Raw genomic sequence first — 25,622 nt, 5'->3', positions numbered from 1 at the left:
TATTCATGACAGACAGGGATTGGAGGTTGAGATTTGAACCTCCAAAGTGATTAAACGGAGCAATTTTGCTGTAGTGTGTTATGCCTTTCTGTTGTCTTCTGAGAATCTTGCTCTTTCAAAGCTTGACTAAATCACTTGTTATAATATGTCATTGAAAATACAGTTTTATTTTAAATCGCTTCTTACATCTCCGTACTTTCTCTGACTTTCTGTGAAACACCCTCTTGATACTAAACCTGAGTCTAAGATTATTCTTAACACAGTTTGTTTCGGTTTTAGGGCCTTTGCGTACTGTTCCTGTACAGGGGGCTCCTCCTCTGTCCTCTGCACTACACAAAAACCCAATATTTATTCTTTTTTTTATTTTCAACTGAAAAGGATTTGATTTCAGACAAAGGCTCATTTCTATATGACTCTTTCTATGCTTCACCTTTCATCTCCCTACATTTTGTCTTGGCAGCTTTATAGATGGTGTCATTTTCTCGCCTGCTGCTCTGACTCTGCCCTTTTTTTTGACCTCGTCGACACAGACACTTCCTCGGCATCAGAGGATGAGGGCTCGCTGCGACGGCAGGGGCGTCTAGCCACATCCACGCCCTATCAGGGCCACAGCCACCCAGCCGTCGAGCACTGGTTCAACCGCGTCATCCAGGGCTCGTCCACCTCCTCCTCAGCCTCATCCACCTCATCCCACCCGGGAGGCAGATCGGTCACCAACAGCACCGCCCACGCTGCCCTGAACGCCAACGCAGCGGCGACCGCACTCGCAGACCTCATGGCACACACCCAGCTAGGTCAGTCTCACTTCAAATACGTCTGCTGTTTTATTCATTTCTGCTGATGCAAGGATTCATGCATACGATGGCTTGCAAAAGCATTTATACCGCTTCATGTTGCAACTAAAAACTTTTTATGTCTTTTATTGGGATTTAATATGATAGACTTACACAAAGAAATGCATGATTATGAAAGGAAACATGTTTTTATTTATAAAATAAGAGTCTGAAAGGTATGCCGTGCATTTGACTTTGGATGTGTTACCACAGATCTAGAGACCAAATATTTTTGCACAGTCTTTTTTGCAAGATAGCTCCACCTCAACCAGACTTGATGGAGAGCGTCTAGGAAAATAAATCTTCAAAGCTTACGGCAGATTCTCAACAGGATTCAAACCCGAACTTTGACTAGGCCATATTAACACATAAATATGCTCCAGACTAAACCAGTCAATTGTAGGTTGTAGGTCGAGGTTGTATTATGGTAATAGTCCTGCTGGAAGATGAACTTTCACCACAGTTTTAAGTGTTCTGCAGCCTCTTTTTTGTGATTGTCTTGTGTTTATATCAATATTCTTAACAAGTCCCTTGAATTTTCTGAAGAAAAAAACTCTATAAAGCAGTCACCATGTGTTACCAAATGACTGGTGTGTTTTCACCACACATGGTAGGTCAGAAAGTTTAAATTTGGTCTTATCTGACGGGAGCACCTTCTTCCAAAGGTTTGCTGTGTCCCTTACTAGGCTTGCAGCAAACTATAATAATACTTCTGGTGGATTTCACTTACTTATAACAGTGGCTTTCTTCTATAAAGGTGGGGTATATATGATTAGTCTACTTCCAAAAATCCTAATAAAACACATTGAAGTTTGTGGTTGTAACCTGAATGTGGAAAAGTGTATAAATATGCTTGCAATGCACTGCACACACAGCAGCACCTGTTCTTTTCCTCTACATTGGCTGCTTTCAGTGGCTGTTTGTTGCATTAGTCAGCACTTTTTAAAGTCATATCTACGGTAAAATCTTCACATTATTTTTAGAGGAATTTTTGTAGTCACAAACACTTCAGAGTACTCGTCTCCCTTCCAGATAAACAAAACCTTTTGATTTAACGTGCGACTAAGGGAACCGGCGACGGCTTTGAAATCACATTTCTCATATTAATTGCCGCCGTCTGCCATCTTACTCTCATTTAGTCATGTGAAGCTCTCCGCCTTATCTCAGCCAAATCTGCTTGTCCTGGTTGCCGTACGAGAGTCACAAGCTATTTAATGAGATTCGCTTTATTTATCACGATCAGCGTCACGTTGTGATCTGGTTTCCTCTGACCTCGTCCGTGTGTTTGCTTACGTGAGTCTGTGCACGACTATATCCCATCAGGACAGAGTTGTGTTCTCCTTTCACAAGGTTGCTTTTACCATAAGGTAGCCCCGGTGACTGCTTATAAATTTCCAGTGTTGCCCTGCTCCTTGGCCCGCCTAAATACTCAGCGTGTCTATCATTCACCTTTGCAGGAGACAGTTACTGCCGGTATGCCATCATAGGACGGCAGCAGCTGGAGGTTGTGTGGATGGTAAAGAACAAGTAACAGGATTTGTGGGTTTAAAGGCACGTCTTGCAAGAGAAATGTTGATGTTTACAGTTGTTTTGGACTCAAAACCACTGGTACACTTCATCATCAATTTATTTTAAGTTTTTTTTATTTCCTGTTGCTTGGAACTCCCCTTGAAAATATATATTTAATACATCACTTCAACCTCAAAAATCAGCTTTTTTCCCCCCCCAGCCCATCTTATTGTGATATTAATTTAACTAAATTTTTTTAAGCTATTTTTCCTTACAAGACCACAAAATATGTGCTTATTGTGCAGTGGTTGGCCACACATGCATTTAACAGCTGGAGGTTTTCTTCTAAAGACCCCTACAGAGCAAGAAATATGTAGAAGAGACAGAGCAAGATTCAAATACCACAGTTTGGAAACTGCTTTGTTTTAACAAAAATACAGAGCTACCCTCATGATCATTTTTCCTAAATGGGTTATATAGGTCAGCAGATAAAACCGTGAAGCTGTGACTTTTACCAGCATGCACTGCTGCCCAAGTACAGTAAATTCTTCTGAAGATTTGCTGCTCCGTTTGCACGCTGTCTCGTCCCCCTGATCTTCCACACATTTTTCTATACGGTTGGGTGGAAAATACCAACAAGAGGCCTGGAGCCAACCCTGCACCCACGTGTATTCACACATGCCACCCCTGCGGATCATCTCTAAGATGTTTTAGGACTGCTGTGCGTGTGTGGAAAAAAAAGGTTTTAAACATGTAGCACTTAGGCAGTTGCGTGGAACCAGATTACAAACTGCATATTTAAAGGCCCTAGTGTCTGTGAGTTGTTAAAATGTCCTAGCAATAGTAGCAGATGTGTTGTGTCGATAATCTTAAGTAGGTACAATTGGGTTTATGTATTAAAGTAAAAGTGTTGTGATGTTAAAGAGTCTCAACAAGTTAACAAGTCTTGTACAATTTAATTAATTAGCAACAAATTAAGGTCATAATAATGTCCAAAAATATGAGGTCATGTGCATTTTCCTTTCACATAGTAGTTTATATCTGGTATATCCTGGCAAGTAAGTCATGAAATTATAGTAAGATGTAAAATTTGTGTAATTTTTTTGTAGTTAAAGACTGCACTCTTTAAACGGCATCTGGGCTCCTTTTATGATAGTTTCCCACGTGATGCACCTTTAGAGAAGATCCGGGATTTTATACTTTACAAAACAGGTTCTAGTTATTCCTACAGAATGTATTTAGAGGGTTTAGAGAAAATATGATGTTTATTTTACATATCATACAAAACATAAAATAAATAACAATTTTGACAAGTGCAAGTTTAATAGCACATATACAGTATATCATGTGTAACTTGCTGTAAAAACATTGTTCTTCATAGCGAGGCTGTAGATGGTAACACTTCTCTCCTCTAAACTCTCAAACAAATTTTGATCAGCAAAGCGATGAATACAGATACCTCTAACAGAGGTGACCTGACCTTACCTGACTCCGCCAGATAGATTTGCTCCGCATATCCATCTGGAAACCTTCCGTTGAAGTAATTTTGGGAAGGGGCGAAAATACTGGTTAGCTGATTGGCTTATATTGGTGATAGACGGGCCAAATAAACCAATCAGATTCGTCGTCGCTCTGTTACGAGCGACGACGAAAACACAACCACAAGCCAAGCTACTCTTGCTGCTGCAGGTAAAGGCTCGTTAGCTCAGCAAAGAAATACTCTGTAATTCCGATAAAACTTGCTCGATAGCCACGCTAACGCTAGTTTCATCGGCTGAAGCCGCCATGTTGTTTAGACTGAACTGACGTGCTTCCCGTTGCGTCACACCTCAAGCCGCCTCAAAGCCAACGCTGATTGGACGTTCGTTTGGTGAACGGCTCCAAATTTTCTTCAACGTAGAGTAGCCAGACTGATCTGTGAGTGAAACCTTGAAAGCTCGCGAGATCAGGATGGTCTCACGAGGCTAGACCTGACCAGGCTTTAAGCTACAGTTACATTGTTTTCTCATCTTGCCACTTTTGTTGGTGTATCAAATTACTATTACTATTATAATTACTATTACTAGCAGAGTTAATCAGAAACAAGGTCCAACTCCCTGTCTTGTTTGCATGTTGGTGAACCTTCATCAGTGCAGACAGAGTATCTGCATAGTACATCAGAAAATTACTACACAAAACACTGAAAAACAGATAGCTCTGTGAGATTATAAACGTCTGATATGGCATTTCCCATTTTCTTCCAAAGAACTATATTACATCAAACATTGTTGGTGTTAAATGTGTTTGAATTTAATAATTGATAGACATAGCTATTTTAAAATTTGAATCAAACTGTCCCTAACTATTATTTCATTTTTATATCAATGCATCAGAAAACATGGTGTGGATCTGTTTGCAGTTCAAAACAAAGTAGGAGTTTAGATGACATACATTGAGACAATTTTAAGGATCTGATGAATGAAAATGTTGCCGAATTCAATCACTTATTGACAGCTTGGTGCCTTAAATCACCAACTTACAAGTATGTTGAGAAATAGGGGTCCTTTATTGAGCGAATGATAATCAACTGATGATAAGCCACCAAAGAGTTAGTTGAACAGTGAATGTTCATGGTCTTTGTTATATTCTGCCTAAATGTTAAATTAAATAGTCCTCTAGTGAACCTTTCACTAAATCATCATTAGAGCTTCTAACCAAAACCAAAAACAGAGAGAGCAGAATGTTTTATGACGACAGCCCAAAGTAAGGCCTGACCTTTTAACCCCAGACACCCCGCTCATCACAGATAACCACTCAGCGCCCCCCGACGTGACGGGGCTATCCGAGCGCTCCTCCATTCACCTGGAGCGGCCCCAGGTGGGCTCGCTGCGAGGAGCTTCCCGCAGCTACAACCACCACGCCAGCATGATGGAGACCGCAGATGGTGAGTTTCCTTCTCCTCAGCCACACACACACACACACACACCTCCCCCCTGCCGTCTGTCCCTCTGTCCAGTCCCCGATCCGTCGGCCTTTCTGACGGGCACAACTGACCCCGCCAACCGACCCTCTCGCTTTACCATGGTTACAGCGCCTCCAACCCCTGCGAAAAAGTCACAATGATTTTATCTGCAAATATTGTTGCTAATGACTCAGCAGAGATAGTTATGATTATTAGATGGAGGAAATCATTTCTTTTTGAATAGACAATTAAGGGAATTTGTGCTAATTCTTTGTCAATTGGAACTGAGTCAGTGCTTTAAATAGAAAATAATAACGTTATGCAAGAGTAGCTAATTATACAGATTAGTCTTGTATGCACTAAGCCTCACTAATGTTGACGTTTAGATATGTTGATTAAATATGCGTTGCTAAAACATTCAAAGCCCTTTAATTTTTCCACATTTTGCTATCTCACAACAACAATATTCAATGTATTTTGCTGGAATTGTATCTGACAGACCAACCCAAAGTAGAGCTTATTATTATTATTATTATTATTATTATTATTATTATTATTAGTACTAGTAGTAGTAGTAGTAGTAGTAGTAGTATTATGCTTTGGATTCAGCCTCCCTCAGTTAATGCTTTGTAGAACCACGTTTTCAGTCTCCAGCTTTGCCATGCCAAGCTGGAGACTGAACATATTTTTGCCCATTTGTGTTTGGAATGTACCTCAGGATCAGTCAAAGATTGGATGGAAAACATCTGTAAACATGAAGTTTCAAGTCTTGCCACAGATTCCCAAGAATGATGTTTTCACTTTAACTGGACCATTCTAATGCACAAATGTGTTAAGATCCAAACTATCCCACAGGATCTCTGTCAGTATATTGAAGGTCTTTGCCCTGCTAAATGGTGAACCTTTGCTTTAGTCTAAAACCTCTGACCAACAATTTATGTCTCTGCAGAGAAAATGGTAACTGGTCTGTACTTGTGTAGCGCTTTATCAAGTCCAGAGCTTCACACCACATTCTGTAATGAACGGAAAATACGGACCCAGAATTCAAACCAGACAAATAGAGGTCTATGATTTAAGACAACTGAATAACAGGCAGGCAGTATGATGAGCAGGATAAGACAGAGTTTGTGGACGCTAACAGTCCTAAGTCAAAAACCAGGGAATCAGAAGTGCAGGACAGTCCAGAGCAGAATCCGGGTTCTGAGTCGGGAAACAGATCCAAGTTCGGTTGTGGGCAGGCTTAATCAACAGACAAGCTCAGAAAGTCCAGAAACACAACCGGATCAGGCAACAAAGGCAGGCAATCAGAACAGGCGGGGGTCAGGCAAAAATGGGCAGGTAGTCCGATCAGGCAGGAAAAAACGGGTAATACAGGGGTCAGGCTGGCTCAGAATATCCAGAGGCAAAATTGGGTCAGAATCAACAGCTCAATAAAGAAACATGAACGCTGAATAAGACTCACCGAATGGCTTGTAATAATCTGGCACCGAGCAATGAACAAGGGCAGGCATAAATAGGGGAGTGAACAGGTGAACGGAGTAGAAAACTAATTACAGGAAACAGATGAAAGTAATCAAAGGAAGGATGGCGACTGAAAGTGAACCGAACTAATTGGTTGGTGACAGGTGACAGGTGAGTGACAAACAAACTGATAGGGTAGTGGCTGCGATGTGAAGTGAGCTGGCTGATGAACCGGTAAAATAAAGAGATCAGAATAACACCAAAACAAAACCCAAATTGTGACACATTCAGTCATTTACCCATCCCCACAGCATGATGCTGTCACTACTATGTTTCACATTACACTGCAAAAACAGAACTAAAAGTAAGTTAAAGGTTTCTTGAAACGAGTGTATTTGTACTTTGTTTGAGCAGGAATAAGATAATCTGCCAATGGAATAAGATTTTTGCACTTAAAATAGGAAGAAATCATCTCCATCAACTTATTTTAAGTGCAGTATATGTAATTATCTTATTTTAAGGGTAAAATTACTCTTTCCATTGGCAGATAATCTCATTTATCTGCTCAAATCAAGGACAAATACACTAATTTCAAGTAAATTGTACTTATTTCTAGTTCTGTTTTTGCAGTGTAGGGAGTTTTTCCACTACACACAAATTGTTTTTTTGTAGAAGCCAAGCATTTTAAGCTTTATCTCTTCTGCCCAGAGCACTCTTTTCTACATGTTTGTGTGGCCTGTGAGGATTATAGAAAAATCCAGACAAGACTTTTCATGGGTATTTGTGGAGAACCCAACTATTAGTTGTCCTGCTGATAAATCATCTTACCTCAGCTCTGGATCTCTGTGGATCCTCCAGAGTTACAATGGGCCTTGTTATTAACACTAATTAAAAAAAAAATGTTCTTTAACTTCACAATTGGTTTGTCTGTTAAATAATATCCCAGTAAAATGTGGCTTGAGTGTTGTGTTTGTAATGTGGCAAAATGTGAAAAAATATTTTAAGACTTCTTTAAAGGCACTTTCAGATACACCAATGCTACTTCCTGATGAGGGAGGTTTCTGTGTAATGGATGAAATATAGTTTATTATTTGGACGCTGTAGCCTATACTTAATATTATTGCAGTGTTTTAGGATATATATTAATATTTACATGACCAGATTTTAAACGAAAACAAAGAGATTGGAGTCAAATAAAAAAAAAAAAAAACAATGTATTGTTTAGAAAATGAAAGCCCTGTCAAACAGTAAAAAGTGGACCCATCATCCCCCTGTCATTCTTTTCTTTCCTTCCTTTAGTCATTCATCAACATTTTAATTACATGGCAGCCTGAAGACTGCAGCTCAAACTCAGCAGAGCCGAACTGAATGCAGAATATCTGCTAACAGATACTAAACAACAACCTAGCTACCTGATGCTTAGCAGTGAAGGGCGTTGTTCAAATCAGTGGATTTACACGATGCATTCAGTGTCATGGTTTCTCCTGCTGTTGTTTGGTAACTCAGTCTGACCTCTGCGAAGCAGCTGATGGATTGCTCTCACACACAAACGCAGATGCTTGGTGGGGTTGTTTCATTGACACACTGATATGTCTCTCCTCCAGGCTGTGAGTGGGGAGGTGAAGGATCCCTGGCTTTAATGGATGGTATTTATAATTGTTCCTCCAGCTCTGTGGCAGTCTGGTGTATGTGCGCTACGCTGCGTGTGCATCGATGCGTGTGTGTGTGTGGTTCTGCCTTCGCCTCTGCTGTTAGGCTGCTGCTTTGTTTTGTGAAAGTATTTGATAACCTACAGTGATGTTGGGCAAAGTGTTTGCTGGCTTGAGTGTTTTTCTTTATTTTTTGTTTTTGTTTAGCGTCGTCTAATCTAACCCGACTGTTCTCAGAGTTGAAGACAGAGTAAACAGGTGTCGTCGCTCATCTGGCCTCGTGAATGTTTAACATGTCGTCGTGCTGGTTTCTAATCTCAAAGTGACAAAAACCCAGAGCTGCCCAGAGATGTTTTTTCACGGCACCGCGTAACACCAGCCGGTTAGCCTGCAGCTACACAGACGCTTCATCGACGGCGGCTGTCAGTCACTGCTTCCATTTTTAAAACTGACTCATTCACCAGCCGCACCGTGAGTTCGGCTGTATGCGCGGTGAAATCTGTCTGCATCCCTGCTTAAGTTTGGGAAGCAGCCTAAAGTTAAATTAATCCTTTTTTTTTTAATTAGCATAATCTGAAACTAGAAAATGTATTCAGCAGAGAGGGAGAAAATCCAAATACAAAAAGTTTTGTTGCTATTAATGAAATCATATGTGGCACAAATATTGCTACCCCTAATAATCCTTTTAATAAATGTTACTATGAATTGTTTATTGCGTTTATTCTTTACATTGAACTTCCTCTTAGTTTTCAGCAGCTTTCTGACTTAATTATAGACATTTTGTGATGATTGATTTATATATGATTTAAATATGAAATGTGACATGTTTATATGAATCACTACGCCAGATGAGGATCCATATTTATGTTTCCACTATGCACAGTGCATAGTAGGGTAAAGAAGGAAAATAAAATCTTCAAAACCTGGTCTCCATAATGACCTTTAGATGCCGTCTGCATGCCAGAAGATTATTTAGGAGAGAAGTCAAAAAGATGTTCTTTCTGTCATGTGGCGTCTGCTCATTCTACTGGGAAATTAACCCTCATCCTTTGCTTTGAACACATGTGACTTATGGTGCATCCTCCTCAGACTTACCCAGCTCCCATTCGTGAGTAAAGCCCCTAATATAAAAGCCCTCAGGTAAAACCTGCTGGAACGTAGACTGGGAAAATCAGCCGTCGATGAGTGGACTCAAATCCAGAATCCAACATGGCTCTTGTGTATGAAATCATAGTGAAGGTTGCAGGAATAAACTGTTTATTAGCACTTTTCACGGGTTGTATTTCATAAAACTAGTGACACATAATACTGTACAGCCTCTTACACAGGGGTGCCCAACTCATTTCTATATTGAGCCACTTTGGCATCATGAAATCATTAAAAGGGTCGGCTGCACCTGTATAGATCACCCTTTTGATTTAATAATTTCATTCCAGTGGACACAAAAATGTAAAAGAAATTCACTGTAGTATACACTTAGCACCCTTAGGCCCCATTTGAACAATTTATCTGCAAAGAAAACCAAAAAATGTTGATGTTGGGGCAAGTTACACTTTAAATTCTCATCATTCTGCATCACTTGTTCTGGGTTGTTTTAGTTTGTTGTAGGAAAATTGACATCTAGTGGCAGGATGCTGTTAATATACAGTTAAATAAATCAACATTCACTAAAGGAGGCACAGTTTTAGCCTCTTAATACACTTTAAACGGATATATGCCTCTACTGTATGACGTGATATGCCTTTTTAGGCTCTTGGGGGCCGGATAAATTAACTTCACTGGCCGGATTCGGCCCGCGGGCCTTGAGTTTGACACATGCTATTATACATGATATACTCTGGGTGATCTGGAAGGATTTTATTAAGCGAAATGGTCAAAGATCCCTCTCTCTATGTACCCCAACCTTGATAAGTGATGTCCTTTTGACAAAAAAGGGGAGCAAGGTATTAAAAGCAGGGGTCCCCTGAATTGGGGCACCACTGATTTTGTTAAAAAAATTAATAATCTTTACGGTTGGTTCCAAAATGTGTCCATTTTGATCCTATTTTCCTGTTCTATGTGACGTACAGGTTTCAAAGATGGGGTTATTTTAACATCTGTTCAGACTTTGTCTGAAACTAAGAGCTACTGCCAAAATTTGGAAACTTTCTACTATTTGTGCAATTGACCTCAATTGAAGGCATGATCAACATTTCAGAATTAGAGCAATGCATTGTAATTACGACCTGAGGCACTGCAGTTATTCTAATATGTACTACATCCTATCCAATTACTGTTATCCTTGGCTGAAAATAGTCTACATCAAATACATCAACTTCTGAATACACAGTGAAAACTAGGAAACCTAACTGCACCGACCAATAGAGAGAAAATGAAACTCTGCATTTATGTGCCATTTTTGTGTCAGAAGTGGTTGGAACAATCTTGTGGCTCCGACCCGCAGACAGGGTCAGGAACTCGGAAAGTTTTCACAGATGGAAGTAACACATGTTAGTTTAGGTGTGGGGTTTGTTAGTAGTAATTGAAATACAGCAGAACACGTGCTTTATTCATTAAATATATCTTTATTAAACTTAGGTATGTTAGCTTATCCAGTAAAAGGCGATTTTTTCCTATAATAGGATGTGACATTTTTCTTTACTCTAAGTCAAAACCAGTTTTTTAATCATAAATTATCAAGATCATATACAGATTAATTATAGCGCTTTAATAGATGGGTCCCACTTAGCAGTGATATTAGTGATCAGGGCTCATTAATTGATGGGATTTATGTCCCGTGTGCATCTGGGGACTTCCTAATTGGCCAATCAGGGCTGCTGCTGACCCCCGCTCATTAACTCCCATTGCATACTTGCCCACATAAGGAGGCAGCATCTGTCTTACTCAGGCCTTTTATTGTAAGATAGATGCAGCATGCTGCGTACAGCTGTGGCTTTCAGCTCCTGTGGCCGTCTGGAATGTCTGACAAAGGCCCCCTTTTCATAATTTAAGGGTGAAATCGAATGGTGAACATATTGTCTGGTTAATCTAGTCTGAGACTAAGCAGTGTATAAATAAAACCTAAGAGGACATTGGCTTTCATTTGTATTCAGAGTCTGTGATTCTTTGCTTTTTCTGCTACCTCATCATGTTGCAAAGGTCGTGCCGTGTATGGAGCACAAAAACCCTGCATGTGACTGTATTTATTATTTGAACTCATGATGTTATCCTCTACTGATTCTGATCTGTTGCAGTGCGTGTGATAAGGAGACCTTTACAGATATTTTATCATTTAGATGCCGCAGAGAAGACATCTTTGTTGCTAGGCAGCAGGCGAGGCGGCTCTCTGTTGCCACATATTTTGTGAGGTTTGCTTGTGATTCTTAGAGGATCCAGGCTGAACGTCTGACCTCCAGGTGTCTGTTGAAGGACCTTGTGGTCCTCTGTTTGGTTGTCATGCCACAGTGTGACAGCTCATTGTCCTTTAAAATTGCCCCATACCACCACGCTGACCTTTTCTTCTATCTGTCCTCTTCTCATTACCGCATCAATCTCCCCATCTACACGTGCCTGCGCTGCGATGTCCCTCCTCGTTTATGTATTTCATGCTTGTTTTTCCCCACACTATTTCTGTTTTTGCCATGTTTACGTCTCCCCTCGCTTCTTACCTTTCACTCCCTCCAAACTCATTTTATAGGTGTTCCTGTCAACAGTCGTGTCTCCAACAAAATCCAGCAGCTGCTCAATACATTAAAGAGACCAAAGCGTCCACCATTGCGTGAGTTCTTTGTTGACGACTTCGAGGAGCTTTTAGATGGTAAGATGACCTTAAGGAATTGTTTCCAATACTAACCCAACACATCTTGAAAAACTATTATTCCCAGCGTATCAATTTGACTCTTGATCTATAATTCTTTAGTCATTTTTGCATCTCTAGTCCTCAATGTCACCTCACTTAACGTATTTTCTGTATCCCTGAAACTCCTATCCTCCAAAACCTTTTTCGAACTCCTTATGTCCTGGACTCTTTGGTTCTGAATGACAACAGAGAAGCATATAACACTTATTGAGAAGCTTGCTCCTACCATAGCTACTGCTTGCAGAAAAAAAATAAAGAAAATGTAGCACTAGTCGTCCAGAAATGCAGCCAAATTTACTGCAAACCTGGACATCCGTGCATAAAACAATATCCACATGGGAGGCAGGAGTAGTGGGAGTAAAGTCTCCATCTTGAATTGACTTGTGAAAAAAAAGCAATCATTTCTAACACTAAAAGTCTGGCAGTATTGACATAATTTCTGCTCCACTTCTGACCAGCATTGTTGCTGCGATATAAACAGGGATGCATCAGCACATTCCTCCCAAAGGCTGTGTCTATGAATACTGATTTATAGTCAGACTCCAGCTGCCAAGCTAATTATCATTAATTCAACACCCTCTGTGGACATCAGCAGAGATTTAGTATTGACTGAGGATGCAAAAAGGTAAATGCTGCTGTCGAAGAAAGCATTTCTTTTACTTTATAAACCTTATGCTCACAAACAGCTCCTCTTGGTGGTCTGGCTGTTCACCTCCTGCTTGAGTTGCATATCTCTCCTGGTATTGGCATGAACCATCTTGTGTTTCCCTCCCACAGTTTTGTGTCGTTGCTTCTTTTAAATCCAAGATTCAAGTTGTTTTATGATCCAACAGGCTGGCTGAGGAAAGATCCATCCTTTACATCCGTTTGCCTCCACGAAGCTCATCAGCATTGCCTTCAGAGATCATCTTTTGTGAACAAAAGTGCTCACTCCATTATTTTTCTGTGTCGCCAAGATGCGGCCATGCATCCATTCGACATATGCCTGTTAAAGGGTCTCTATTGCCAAGGAAATAATTAGTTCTCTTGTTGCCCGTCAGAGATTTCCAGACAGTGTCGTTTCAGACCAAATACAGCAGAGCGAAGCCTTCAGCTTTAGTGGCTGTAATAAAATGGCTCTTTTTGTACAAATGTACTCATCCTCTTTGGAAAAACAACGGAAGGGCCTATTTTGATTTATTTATGATTACTTGCAAGGTTTTTGTTTTTGGGCTCAGCATGCCCTTTAAAGAAATACAAGTTTATAGAGTGACGACTGAAATATTATGCTAAATATATTTAGGCAGTTGGAAATGTTTGACATTCTCTCCTCCGCAAAGCTACGCCTGGTTGGTTCAGGGTAGCATCAACAGTACTTACGCTTACCACAGTGGATTCCTGGGTAAATTTCTACCTTGGTGGATGCAGCGGAAACAAAGGGCAAGGGGTTAAAGGATGACCCGAGACAGCTACACAGGTTTATAGAAAAGGTCCCTGAAGTCGAGTCATGCCTTCTGGGTCTCAAATTAAGGCACATGATGCACTTTTTCATCAGTCTTTAGCTTTTGTGTGCAGTTGAAATGACCCTGCACGAAGGATTTACTTGGCAACAAGAATGAGTGAACACAGTCGACCAGCCCTGTCCAACTATTTCCTACATTCCAGCCTGGGCTGGTGTATTTTGGGTGGTCCTCTGCCACTCTGAATAAACATTGTCTAGATGAAAATCTAGCAGGAGCGGCAACTCATCAGCAGGTATTTGTAAAGCCTGGCTGGTTCTGGCTCGGAGGCTGTGGTGGTCGGCTCGCCGTGAGCAGAAAAACACACAGAGCGGCGAAACGGAAGAAGGCTGAACATGTTTTGTTCCCAACAAAACAGTTTTATTGGGAAGAAACCTAACCTGCAAATTCTTTTTAAAAGCTCTGATTTTTACTGGCCAGTGGAATTGAATTGAACTGGTTTCTTTTTTCTTCTTTTTTTTTTGTTAAAAGCTTAGAAGGATAAAAAAAAGGGTCATTAAACATTTTCCTCCTGCATTCCCTGCTCACATTGTCTTTTAATCCCATCTGTTATTCTCTTACCATGGTTGATATGAAATAGATATGATATGAAAACAGGGCCCAGGGCCTAGTTTTGCTCTGATACCCTGAATATCCACGAATCCACCCTTTTAGAAAGATGCCCCTCTCTCTGTTTTTAGTCCAGCAGCCTGATCCCAACCAGCCCAGGCCAGAAGGCCAGCAGATGAGCCCCCTGGAAGGAGAGCCGCTCGGGGTGGTCACCAACTGGCCTCCTTCTTTGCCAGCAGCCCTGCACAGGTGGGGCAGCACTCATCCGAAGAGCCCCTGCCTGACAGCACTCGACAACGCTGGCAAGCCCGTCTACACGCTCACCTACGGTAGGTGTAATCCTAGCGTGCGTAACAGCGAACGTAAAACTCTACGAGCCCCGCTTATAAAGCCGTGCCTCGGATATATGTGACGGTGCGCCCCTTAATTCCTGCAGGTAAACTGTGGACCCGCAGTCAGAAACTGGCCTACACGTTGCTAAACAAGCTGAGCAGCAGGAACGAGCCTCTGCTAATGCCCGGAGACAGAGTAAGTCATGAGATCCGAATATGTGCTCGTTTTCGATAAGACGGCAAGATGTTTATCCAGCCACATCTGCGTGAAATAGCTAATGTATCAGATGAGCATGGAATGCCACGGCTAATCTTGGCAATCGGAGGGGTTATTTCAACCTTTCAGCATACATGCGTCTCCAAGCTGAATGCAGTGTTGGAAAGATGGCGTTTCTTGGGGTTTATGCCGAAACAAATGCCAAACCTCAAATAAACACCGGTTGGGTGTTTCTCCTGCTTCCAATCGTTGTGTTTAACGAAGCATATCAGCTGCCAACCGTAACTTTAATATTTATTAGACGTTTATGATGTTGGCTTTTTTCTCCGCCGGAGAAATCAAGCCCATTTCATAAATTGTTGAATGCACATCAAAGGTCTGTGGTGCAACGTGCCTCGTAAAAAAGTATTCACACTCCATTCAACTCTCTCACAGCTTGTCATATGACGATCGCAAACCTCAGTGGAGTTTTTTGGGATTTTAGGTGACAGGCAAAGGCAATTTAGTGCACATTTGTGAAGTGGAATTTTTTTTTTTTAGTTTTAAGTAAAAATCTAATTCCAAAAAAAGTAAAACACAAAGCAACTGGACTTGTTTTCCGTAGTTGAAGACGTTTCGCTTCCTCTCCAGGAAACTTTCTCAATTCAAAAAATCTGGAGTAATGTGGAGTACCAAGCTTTATACTACTGTCCAAACAAAGGCCTTGTAATGGTTTAGATAACATGCAAATACAACCGAAACAGGTCCACCCCTTAGTAATGGGTGGTCGTTAAAGACATTAAGCCAGCAGAATTGAGAAAGCTTCCTGGAGAGGAAACGAAACGTCTTCAACTACAGAAAACAAGTCCAGTTGCTTTGTTTTTTTACCTTTTTTGGAATGACCATGACCTGGATGACTGAGAATCTTCACCAGTAAAAATCTAATGTGACATGCATTTGGTTCAACCCCCTTTACTTTATGTCCTCTAAATAAAATCCAGTTAAATCAACTTCCGTGGGAAGTCGCCTACTTGCACCTAAACACTGTAGAATAAACCTGTGTGTAATAAAGTCTTAGTATAAATGAAGTTTTTCTGTGAATTTATTAGCGAGCTTTATTGACCAAACAGCCCCGTGAAGACCCAGGAGCACAGCAGAGAGGTCTGGGGTAACGTGGAGAACATTGAACCAGGAATAGGTTACAAAACTATATCTGGAGCTTGAAATTTTTCACTGAGCTCTTTTCAGTTCATCACTTGAAAATGGAAACAGCAAAAAAAAAAAAAGTGGAAACTGCAAACCTACTTGCCATCGACCTACTGTACACTGACAGGCCAGTCAAGGAGAGCATTAATCAGAGAGGCAGCCACAAGGTGGCATGGTATCTCTGGATGTGCTGCAGAGATTCATGGACAATCCGGCAATTATTAGTTGTACACTCCACATATTTGGTCTTTTTTACACTCGTGATACGAAGAAAGTCCTTGTTTAACGAGACTACTGCTAAGTCCTGTTTGTAGTTTGCCTTAAGCACTAGCAGGAACACAGCAGAAACTTAACTTTTTAAATAAGTAAATGTGCCTGAAAAAAAAATGTTGAACACACTGTACCCATGCGTGAAACAAGGATAGTTATTATTCACCAGGTACTGGGTCGCTGTTCAAAGCTGATTAGATAGATGGAGCTAAATGCAGGAGGCTGAAAAAGACTGAAAACCGAGGTTCACCCTCCAGCAGGACAAAAGCTCTAAACATTGAGCCAGAGTTACAATGGCAGGGTTTAGAGCATTGCATCCTCATGTGCTAGAATGGCCTAGTCAAAGTCCACGCCTAAATCCAATTTAGAATCTGAGCTAAAAGAGATTGTTGCTCACAGGCTCTCCAGCATCCAGTGTGGCTGAGTTTGAGCTATTTTGCAAAGAATGAGCAGAAATGTTAGCCTCTAGATGTCTAAAGCTGGTAGAGACAACAAGACTTGGAGCTGTAAGTTGAAGCAAAAGGTGGTTCTGCAAAGTATTGATTTATGGGGGGGGGGGGTGAATACAGATGCATGTCACAATTTTAAAGTTGTAAAAAAACAAAAAAAAACTGAGAACCATGTATCATTTTCCTTCCACTTGACAATTTTGCACCACTTCAAATACAAACATAACAAACACATAGAGGTTTGTGGTTCTAACGTGAAACATTTTGTAAAAGTTAACAGGGTGTGTATAGTATTGCAAGTCATTGTGATGGGGTGACACTGATCGTCAGCGTTACATTCAAGCTCTAACCCCGACGCTGTGTTTGACTCCCCCGTCAGGTTGCGCTCGTTTTCCCCAACAGCGACCCAGTGATGTTCATGGTGGCCTTCTTCGGCTGTCTCCTGGCGGAGCTGGTACCCGTGCCTATCGAAGTACCGCTGACCAGAAAGGTAACGTCAAAACACAAACGCAACCTCTGGGGTTTGAGTTTTGAGGTTTTTTTTTTGGTTTTTTTCCTCCCTATCTTTGCAAATCAGCGCTGACCCCTGCTGGACACGAAGAAGCCTGGATGCGCCCTGCCCTGCAGTCGAAGTATCTCTCCTTTATTTGATTCATAAAGGCAGCTAAGGAGCGTGCAGCTTCTCGTTATGTATCATAATCTCACCCCAACAGCAGCAGCCCTGTCTGACATGTTTGCTTACAGATCGCTGTAATGCGCTGCCATTTCAGCTCGCTCATCAGCACACACCTTGCTAAATTCACCCCCATTAGCTACGCTGGATGAATAGTAATTGGGGGTTCTTGATTGCCTTTATAAGCATGCTGTTGGCACAGCCTCTGCTGTAATCAATGAGAGCTGCGTGGGGTGAAAGGATGAGTAATTATAGTCAAAATATTAGATCGCTGGCTCAGGAGTCAGAACCTCATCGGCTCATTCTGACAGCGCCGATCACTCTTCCTCCCCTCTTTGTCACCCCTCCGTCAGTATTTCCACATTCTCCCCGTTCTTCCTTTCTCCTCATTGCTGTCTCCCACTCCTTTACCTCCTCGGAGCGGTGCGTTCTCCCCAGCATGAGTCTCGCGCTAAGATAATTCGCAGAGCCAATCTAATATGAGGGAGTGCGTGTCGGATCATGGGCTTCATTCGTGCCACGATCTGCGTCTGATGCACAGCGGTGGAGTTTTTTTAATAGTGACTGGCTGTCACTCTGCCTGCATACCTGCTGCTGCTTTTATTCGTCTGTATGGCTTAATGCCCTTCTCTCCGTTCGGGGAGCGTTTGGCGTTCTGCTTGACGCGCGCAATGTTTTCCCAAAAGTATTCACACCCCTTGAACCTTTTCATGTTTTTTCTTGCTATAAGGCATCAGTGAACTTCAGTCTGTGTTGTCGGGGTGTCATTTGATGGACACAAAAGCGATGCATAAAGGTAAAGCGGGAGGAAAAGAGCGGGTTGCATTTGTATTCAGCCTGTCTGAGTCAATAATGTAGATGTGGAAACGTGTTTCTCTGCAGTCAGAGCTGCAGGTCTCTCGGGGTTTGTCTTTACCAGCTCTGCACGTCTAGGGACGGAAAACTTTTTTCTCATTCTTCTTCGCAAAGCAGCCCAAGCCTAGTCAGATTTAACGCAGAGCTTCCGAGGTCTTTGACCTGCTAATTCCAACACGTGAACATGCTTTGACCTAAATCACTTCACATGGTACATGTTTGGGATTGTTGTTCTGCCGGAAAGGAGATCCTGCACCTCTTTTGCAGCCTCTGACAGGTTCACTGCAAAAAACGGATCTAAAAATAAGTAAAATGTTCTTAAAGTTAGTGTATTTGTCCTTGATTTGAGCAGGTGAATAAGATTATTTGCCAACGGAATTAGTATTTTGACCCCTAAAATAAGATAATTAGACATCCCGCACTTGAAAAAAGACGATGGAGATGAGTTGTTCCTATTTTAAGTGCAAAAATCTTATTCCATTGGCAAATCATCTTAATTACCTGCTCAAATCAAGGACAAATACACTAATTTTAAGAACATTTTACTTATTTTAAGTCCCGTGTTTGCAGTGTTTTCAGCAGGAATTGGAATGTATTTATATCCTCTATACCTTACCACCAACTCTGACTCGCTTCCATGTCCCTGCTTAAGAAAAGGCATGTCTTGTGTTAAAAACTTCAAATGGGACTTTCAATGACATTCAGCAGTGACTTTTATCTTGCCACTGTTCCGTAAAGTCAGTTTATGAAGCTACCAGCTAGTGTATTTCCTCTTGACAAAGTCTTCAGCCTGAGCAACGGAGCTCCGCAGCTGCTCCCCGGTTATTGTGAGCCTCTTGGCTGCTTCTCTGATTTACGCTCTCCTTGCCTGTCTTATTGGTTTAGATAGACGGGCATATCACGGTAGGTTTGCTCCATTTTCTGAAGATGGACTGAACACACTGCAAAATTGGATCTAAAATAAGTAAAATGTTCTTAAAGTTAGTGTATTTGTCCTTAATTTGAGCAGGTAAATAGGATTGTCTGCCAGTGGAATGAGTATTTTGTCCCCTAAAATAAGATAATTAGACATCCAGCACTTGAAATAAGATGATGGAGATGAGTTGTTCCTATTTTAAGTGCAAAAATCTTATTCCATTGGCAAGTCATCTTATTAACCTGCTCAAGTCAAGGACAAATGCACTAATTTTAAGAACATTTTACTTATTTTTAGTTCCTTTTTTTCGCAGTGCAGAGCTCTGTGAGACGTTCAAAGATTGGGATGTAACCTAACACTGCTTTAAACTTCTCCACATCGTTCTCCCTGACCTAGCCAGTGTGTGTCTTGGTCTTTATGATGCTTTCTGTTCACTAATGTTCTCCAACAATCCTCTCAGGTCAAATTACACTTTTTTTTTATTTCTGGGTAATAGAGTAAAGGGGGATCAATACTGGAGGACACTATTCTTTGTTTCATTTTTCTCAGATTTCAAAAGTATATGTTTTATTTTGTGTTGGTTTGTCACATAAAATCCTAATGAAATTGAAATTGGCAGTTGTAATATGACAAAATGTGAACATTTTAGCATATTCTGAACTGCATTGACTTTCCTAATAGTTTATTGTGATGTAGGCCAAGGTTCACCTGTGAGAAATCCCCTCTCTCTCTTTGTTGTCCCAGGATGCGGGCAGTCAGCAGATCGGCTTTCTGTTGGGCAGCTGTGGGGTCACGTTGGCACTGACCACTGATGCTTGTCAGAAAGGCCTGCCCAAAGCTCAAACAGGGGAGGTGGCCACTTTCAAAGGTGCGACTTGTTGTTTTATTTTTGTTTCCGCTGGCTTTGCTTTCCGTTTGGCTGGGGGGAAAAAAAAAAATTGTTTTTTGTGTCTCCGTCTCTGCAGGCTGGCCACGGCTGCTTTGGTTCGTGACGGATGGGAAACATGTTGTGAAGCCGCCAAAGGACTGGCACCCGCCAATACGGGAAGCCAGCAATGATATCGCTTACATAGAAGTAAGTTGGGCTTAACAAAATACCGCAGAGCAATTGCATTATTAAAATAGATTTTATATAAGAATATACAAGATTTTGTACATTTTAATTTGAAAAAGATATTTGCGTCTTTTTTACATAATGCAGCAAGTTACAATTTTTATGCAACTGTACTTTATAAATGTCAACATTTTTCTGAATGTTTTTTCCTTTTTTTTAATCTAAAACCAGTATAAAACCAGCAAAGAGGGCAGCACCATGGGGATAACCGTGTCCCATTCGGCCATGCTGGCTCACTGTCAGGCCCTCACGCAGGCCTGCGGCTACACCGAAGGTGGGGAGCACTCTGCTTACCATGAGTTACTTCGCTTCCGTCTGTCCCTCTTCTTTCTTTATCATTTATTCATTACTTTGACGTGGATCTTTTAGGGAGAGAGTGGAGTCAGGAGGTGCGGAGGCATCTCCAGTGATTTTTAGATTGCGTTGAAGGAAAATGCTGTGAAAAATAAATTGTAGATGTCAGAAAAGGGAATTGGCCGTCACTGCTCTATTTTTTTTTCCTCCATAGACACAGCAGGTCAGGTAAATCAGATTATTTTCACTGGCTACATATTTTAATATATATTTGGAATCATAAAACTCCTCCTTCCTCTTACAGCAGCTCACATATCCTCTGTGGTGTAGTTACAGTTTTGATTTATGCTGCTTTCAGCTGGTTGTGTTTCAGTCTGTCAGACCTTCATCAGGACTGCTTGAAAAGAACAAGAACATAAAGCATTTTCTCCCTTCCCAGTGTCCCAGTTTTGCTCTAAATAACTCCAGACTGCCTGAAGTCACTCCCCAGATTTGTTTCTCAAACTTAATTTCCTGCGCTCGTTCGCCTTTCTTCTGCTGTAATAGTGGCTTTGATTGCATAGTGAATGTCACAAATATTGTTTATCCTCATAATTTAGGCTTAATCTTTTTGGATCTTTTCGATCTGTAGGTGAGACCATCACCAATGTTCTGGACTTTAAACGAGAAGCAGGATTATGGCACGGCGTCCTCACGGTAAGGTGATTTTAGAAAGTACCTTGTAAGGAAAATTAATTACATACAGAGGTGCATCCAAATTAATTAGAATATCATCAAAACGTTATTTCTGTAATTCAAATCAAGGCAAGGCAAGTTTATTTATAAAGCACTTTTCAGTAACGACAATTCATAGCACTGTACATAAACAAAAAAAAAGCATTACAGAATAACATTACAAAGGGAGGAAAGCACATCGCAGTGAAATAGGAACAGCAGACCAAGATATAAGACAAGTTGGACTACAAACTTCAACATTAAATCAATCAAATCAAAAAGTGAATCTCTTATATAGATTTATTCCCCTCGGAGTGCTTATATATCAGGCTTTTATTCCTGATCATTTTGATTAATATGAACAACTAATGAAAACCTGAAATTCTGTTTCCTAGAAATTGAATTATTATTGAAAAGTATTGTAATACAGAGATGTGAGGTGTTAGCTTGACACGGTCTGATTGCACAGTGGTCCAGCCAGAGATGTAGGATGCTCCCAGATTTCTCTAAGCGAGCATGTTAATGGGAAGTTGAGTGGAAGGAAGATATTTGTGTGAAAATGGTGCAGTAGTAACCGCGATAACCGCAGCCTGGTTTCAGAGCTGCTGTAGGATTAATGTGAAACTGTACTACAACATCCAAACCAGGTCCGCCAGATGTTTACACAGCCCTCTAGTTCAACATTATATTTCATCTAAATTTTGTTTTGAATCTGTTTAATAATTTTCTGCTGCCATCTAACCCAAATCAGATGTTTTTGTTTTTAGGAAATGCTGTAGTTTTTTTTACAGTTGTCTTCATGTTCATGTGTTAATAAACCCAAAATAAAAACTCAGCTCAATAGGCCTTCGCCTGCTTCAATATAACTTAAAATCAGCAAGAATAGATTTAGCGTACAGGTGAAAAGAGACAGTATGTTGTCAAATTGCTGATGAAGGATCTGATACACTGCAAAAATGGATCTAAAAATAAGTGAAATGTTCTTAAAGTTAGTGTATTTGTCCTTGATTTGAGCAGATAAATAAGATTATCTGCCAATGGAATGAGTATTTTAACCCGTAAAATAAGATAATTAGACATCCTGCACTTGAAATAAGATGATGGAGATGAGTTGTTCCTATTTTAAGTGCAAAAATCTTATTCCATTGGCAAATCATCTTTTTAACTGCTCAAATCAAGGACAAATACACTAACTTTAAGAACATTTTACTTATTTTTAGATCCATTTTTGCAGTGTACATCACCCAACTGCCCTGTGAGAACCTTACCAGCATGCAAATAATTCAAGCTAATGGTCCTAAAGGAGAATACCCTCTTATCTCTTAAAAGTCTGCTTCCTTTAACTGACTGGCGCAGCTTTGATTGGGTCCCGACATGCAGAGTATTTGACACCCTATTTCTAGTTGACTTGTTTTGACGTGTTTGGATTCCTCCTCTGATGCAGCACAATCACCGACACGCAGCTCCTCTGCTCCGAGCGATAAAATCTTGTTTACAGTGACATCATGTTCAGTCGTTTTGACGCACCTGGTACATGTGCCGTAGCTTATCTGATGCCTTTCTGGTCCTCCTGGCAGAGCGTCATGAACCGGATGCATGTGATCAGCATCCCCTACTCCCTGATGAAAGTCAACCCTCTGTCCTGGATACAGAAGGTTCACGTGTACAAGGGTGAGCGAATTATCATACTTAGGATTTATCTTAATGCAGGCTGCCAGCGTGAACTTAGAAAAATAAACTGTTACCATTGTTTATTTTTACTTCACTCAAGTGTGTTGCTTCAGTTCTATCCTCCCAGTGATGATGGATGAAAGAAAAAAAAACCTCTATTGAGTCGAATAAAATCCCCCCTCTGTGATGTTTTGACCTTTACTGGGTTACCTGTTGGCATCAGAGCCGGTCCTCCGTGTCAGATTTTTAGGACGCGTGATTGGCTGTCAGGCTGGATGAAAGAGGGGCTTGCATCAGTGATTCTCTTTGTGTCTCCATCACCTGTGCAGCGCGGGTAGCCGTGGTGAAGTCGAGGGACATGCACTGGTCTCTGCTGGCCCAGAGGGACCAGAGAGACATCAGTCTGAGCTCACTGCGGATGCTGATCGTAGCCGATGGAGCTAACCCCTGTGAGTACATCTGCACAGATTTGTCTCCGAGGTATAAGACATTAATGTTTGTTAGCGCTGGTTGTGTCGTATGTGTCAGACTGACTGTGTGTGTGTGTGTGTGTGTGTGTGTTAACGCAGGGTCCATATCGTCCTGCGACGCCTTCCTCAATGTGTTTCAGGCACGTGGGCTGCGACCTGAGGTGATCTGCCCATGTGCCAGCTCCTCAGAAGCAATGACTGTCGCCATCCGGAGGTGAATGTCTGTTACTACACAGAGTTAAAGCTCCTCGCCTCTTTGGGTTGACCTGTTTCTGTGACATCAGTCGTATCCTGCTGGAAGAAAAGCTCATTTTTATTTATTCCTCAGTAAAAAAAACAAAAAAAAAAAAAACAGACTTGATCCACAGCTCTCTGCTGATTAAGGAACTCAGTGATAGACAAAGGAGAGAGAGAGAGAGAGACTAAACAAACAAGCTATGAATAGAGACACTAGCACTGTTTTTACAGTGAAAATCCCATTTTAATTAATGTATGTTTGAGTCTAGACGCAGCTGAAGTGAGTCAAATTTATTTGGGTTGTGTGTATAAAACAAGTAAAGTGTCTTGGAAATGTATTCAAACCCCATGAACATTTTCACGCTACAACCACAAACCTTTCTCGCTGTGACAAAACAAAGCGCTGCCATAAGAGTTGTGACGCATGTTTTTTCTGTGTAACTTTCAAACTGCGGTCTGAAACCGATTGTTAATATTAGCTGGTTTAAAATCAAGTTTTGAGACTTGTGTATCATTTGTTATTATTGTGCCATTTTTATCTTGTAAATGGAGGAAGAAAAAACAATATCGGCCTCGAGAATCGGCCCCACGAAAATCGTCAGCAAACATCGGTATCGGTTAGACTGATGTCAGAATAATCCGTATCGGGATCTGCCTTAAAAAACATGGATCGGTCAACCTCTAGTCTGTATTTTTTATAACCTTTCGCTGCAGTTAAAGTTGAAAATGATTTGGGTTATAACTGGTTCTACCAGATTTAGACATCTAGAAGGTGAAAATACGCCACTTTGTCTTTGAAAAATGGCCAAAGATCAGTCTGGATGAAAAGCATCTGTAAACATACATTTTCAAGTTTACCCACTGATTTAGTTTTGAACTTTAACTCAGCCACTCTAACACATGAACATAGACTTAGACTTAGACTTAGACACTTTATTTGTCATTTTGTATGCACAGAGTGCGTACAGAATGAAATTTCGTTTGAATACAGCTTGAAAAATCACAGTAAATTACAGTAAGTAACATGTAATCTAAACCATGCCATCGTAGCTCTGGGTGGATGTTTGGAGTTGTTATCCTGCTGAAAAAAGGTACATTTAGCTAATGCCGTCTGTAACCTATAGCAGGGTTTCTTCTGTTAACTCTGACCAGCTTTACGGGTCAGAGTTGTGAATACCCCCACAGCATGGTGCTGTCACTACCATCTCCGACTGTGGGAAGGATGTGTTACGGCTTTACAAAAAACATTTTTGCACGTAAACCAAAAAATGTTTGCATGAGAAGAAGGTAATGTTTGCTGTAACTCCTACAGAGCTTAACTGTGAATATGACTTGAAATACCTTCCTTTCAATAATAGCTTTCTTCCTGCAGACATGATATATTTGTAAAGTCCACTAATATTCACTACTGCTGCACTTGAGCTGAGATGAAATCACTCACAGGAATAAAAGCAAAGCAGGTTATTGACATAAAGCACACTTTTATGATTTTTACTGCTAGAAAAGTGTGCAAACCATGTATAATATTCATTCCAACCCCCATTTTTGTACTTACTTGCATTGGTTTGTTACATTAAAGTCCCAAAAGAAAACGTACAAGTCTGATAATTTAATGCAGGACAATGTTGAAAACACTTTTGCGAGGCAATGTGGATGAAAAAGAGAACAGACTGTGTTTGCCTGCATATTTAAGCATATTTAACTGGAGTAACATGTGTTTCTGCGCGTGTCCTGCAGACCTCCAGAGATGGGCGTTCCTCCTCCAGGCAAAGCGGTGCTGTCCATGAGCGGCCTGAGTCACAGTGTGATCCGAGTGGACACTGAGGAGAAACTCTCCGTCCTCACAGTGCAGGACGTGGGACAGGTCATGCCTGGAGGTAAAGCAGGACACATTTTTCATTTTGCTGAAAAGCAGTGAGACTACATTGACGGTACTTTGCTACACG

The 25,622-nt window shown here is 41.0% G+C and overlaps 1 protein-coding gene across 13 annotated transcripts in view; it reads left to right on the top strand.

Annotated features, from left to right (window-relative positions):
• Positions 1–25,622, top strand: part of dip2a (disco-interacting protein 2 homolog A) — a 65,036-nt gene that overhangs the window by 26,213 nt on the left and 13,201 nt on the right. For 4 of the 13 annotated variants that reach the window (XM_036139470.1, XM_036139464.1, XM_036139463.1 and 1 more), the window contains 14 exons: positions 531–794; positions 5,110–5,265; positions 12,070–12,189; positions 14,411–14,608; positions 14,716–14,807; positions 17,112–17,222; positions 19,921–20,044; positions 20,142–20,251; positions 20,462–20,564; positions 21,216–21,280; positions 22,876–22,969; positions 23,299–23,418; positions 23,539–23,653; positions 25,414–25,553. In XM_036139470.1, coding sequence (XP_035995363.1) covers positions 531–794; positions 5,110–5,265; positions 12,070–12,189; positions 14,411–14,608; positions 14,716–14,807; positions 17,112–17,222; positions 19,921–20,044; positions 20,142–20,251; positions 20,462–20,564; positions 21,216–21,280; positions 22,876–22,969; positions 23,299–23,418; positions 23,539–23,653; positions 25,414–25,553 — 1,812 coding nt within the window. Of the gene's footprint in view, positions 1–530; positions 795–5,109; positions 5,266–8,348; positions 8,391–12,069; positions 12,190–14,410; positions 14,609–14,715; positions 14,808–17,111; positions 17,223–19,920; positions 20,045–20,141; positions 20,252–20,461; positions 20,565–21,215; positions 21,281–22,875; positions 22,970–23,298; positions 23,419–23,538; positions 23,654–25,413; positions 25,554–25,622 lie in introns of all 13 variants that reach the window. The other 9 variants (XM_036139469.1, XM_036139472.1, XM_036139468.1 and 6 more) reach the window with 6 other exon arrangements.

This window comes from Fundulus heteroclitus, chromosome 7 (genome assembly GCF_011125445.2).
Source record: "Fundulus heteroclitus isolate FHET01 chromosome 7, MU-UCD_Fhet_4.1, whole genome shotgun sequence".
Classification (NCBI taxonomy): domain Eukaryota; kingdom Metazoa; phylum Chordata; class Actinopteri; order Cyprinodontiformes; family Fundulidae; genus Fundulus; species Fundulus heteroclitus.
This window is presented reverse-complemented; position numbering and strand designations above follow the sequence as displayed.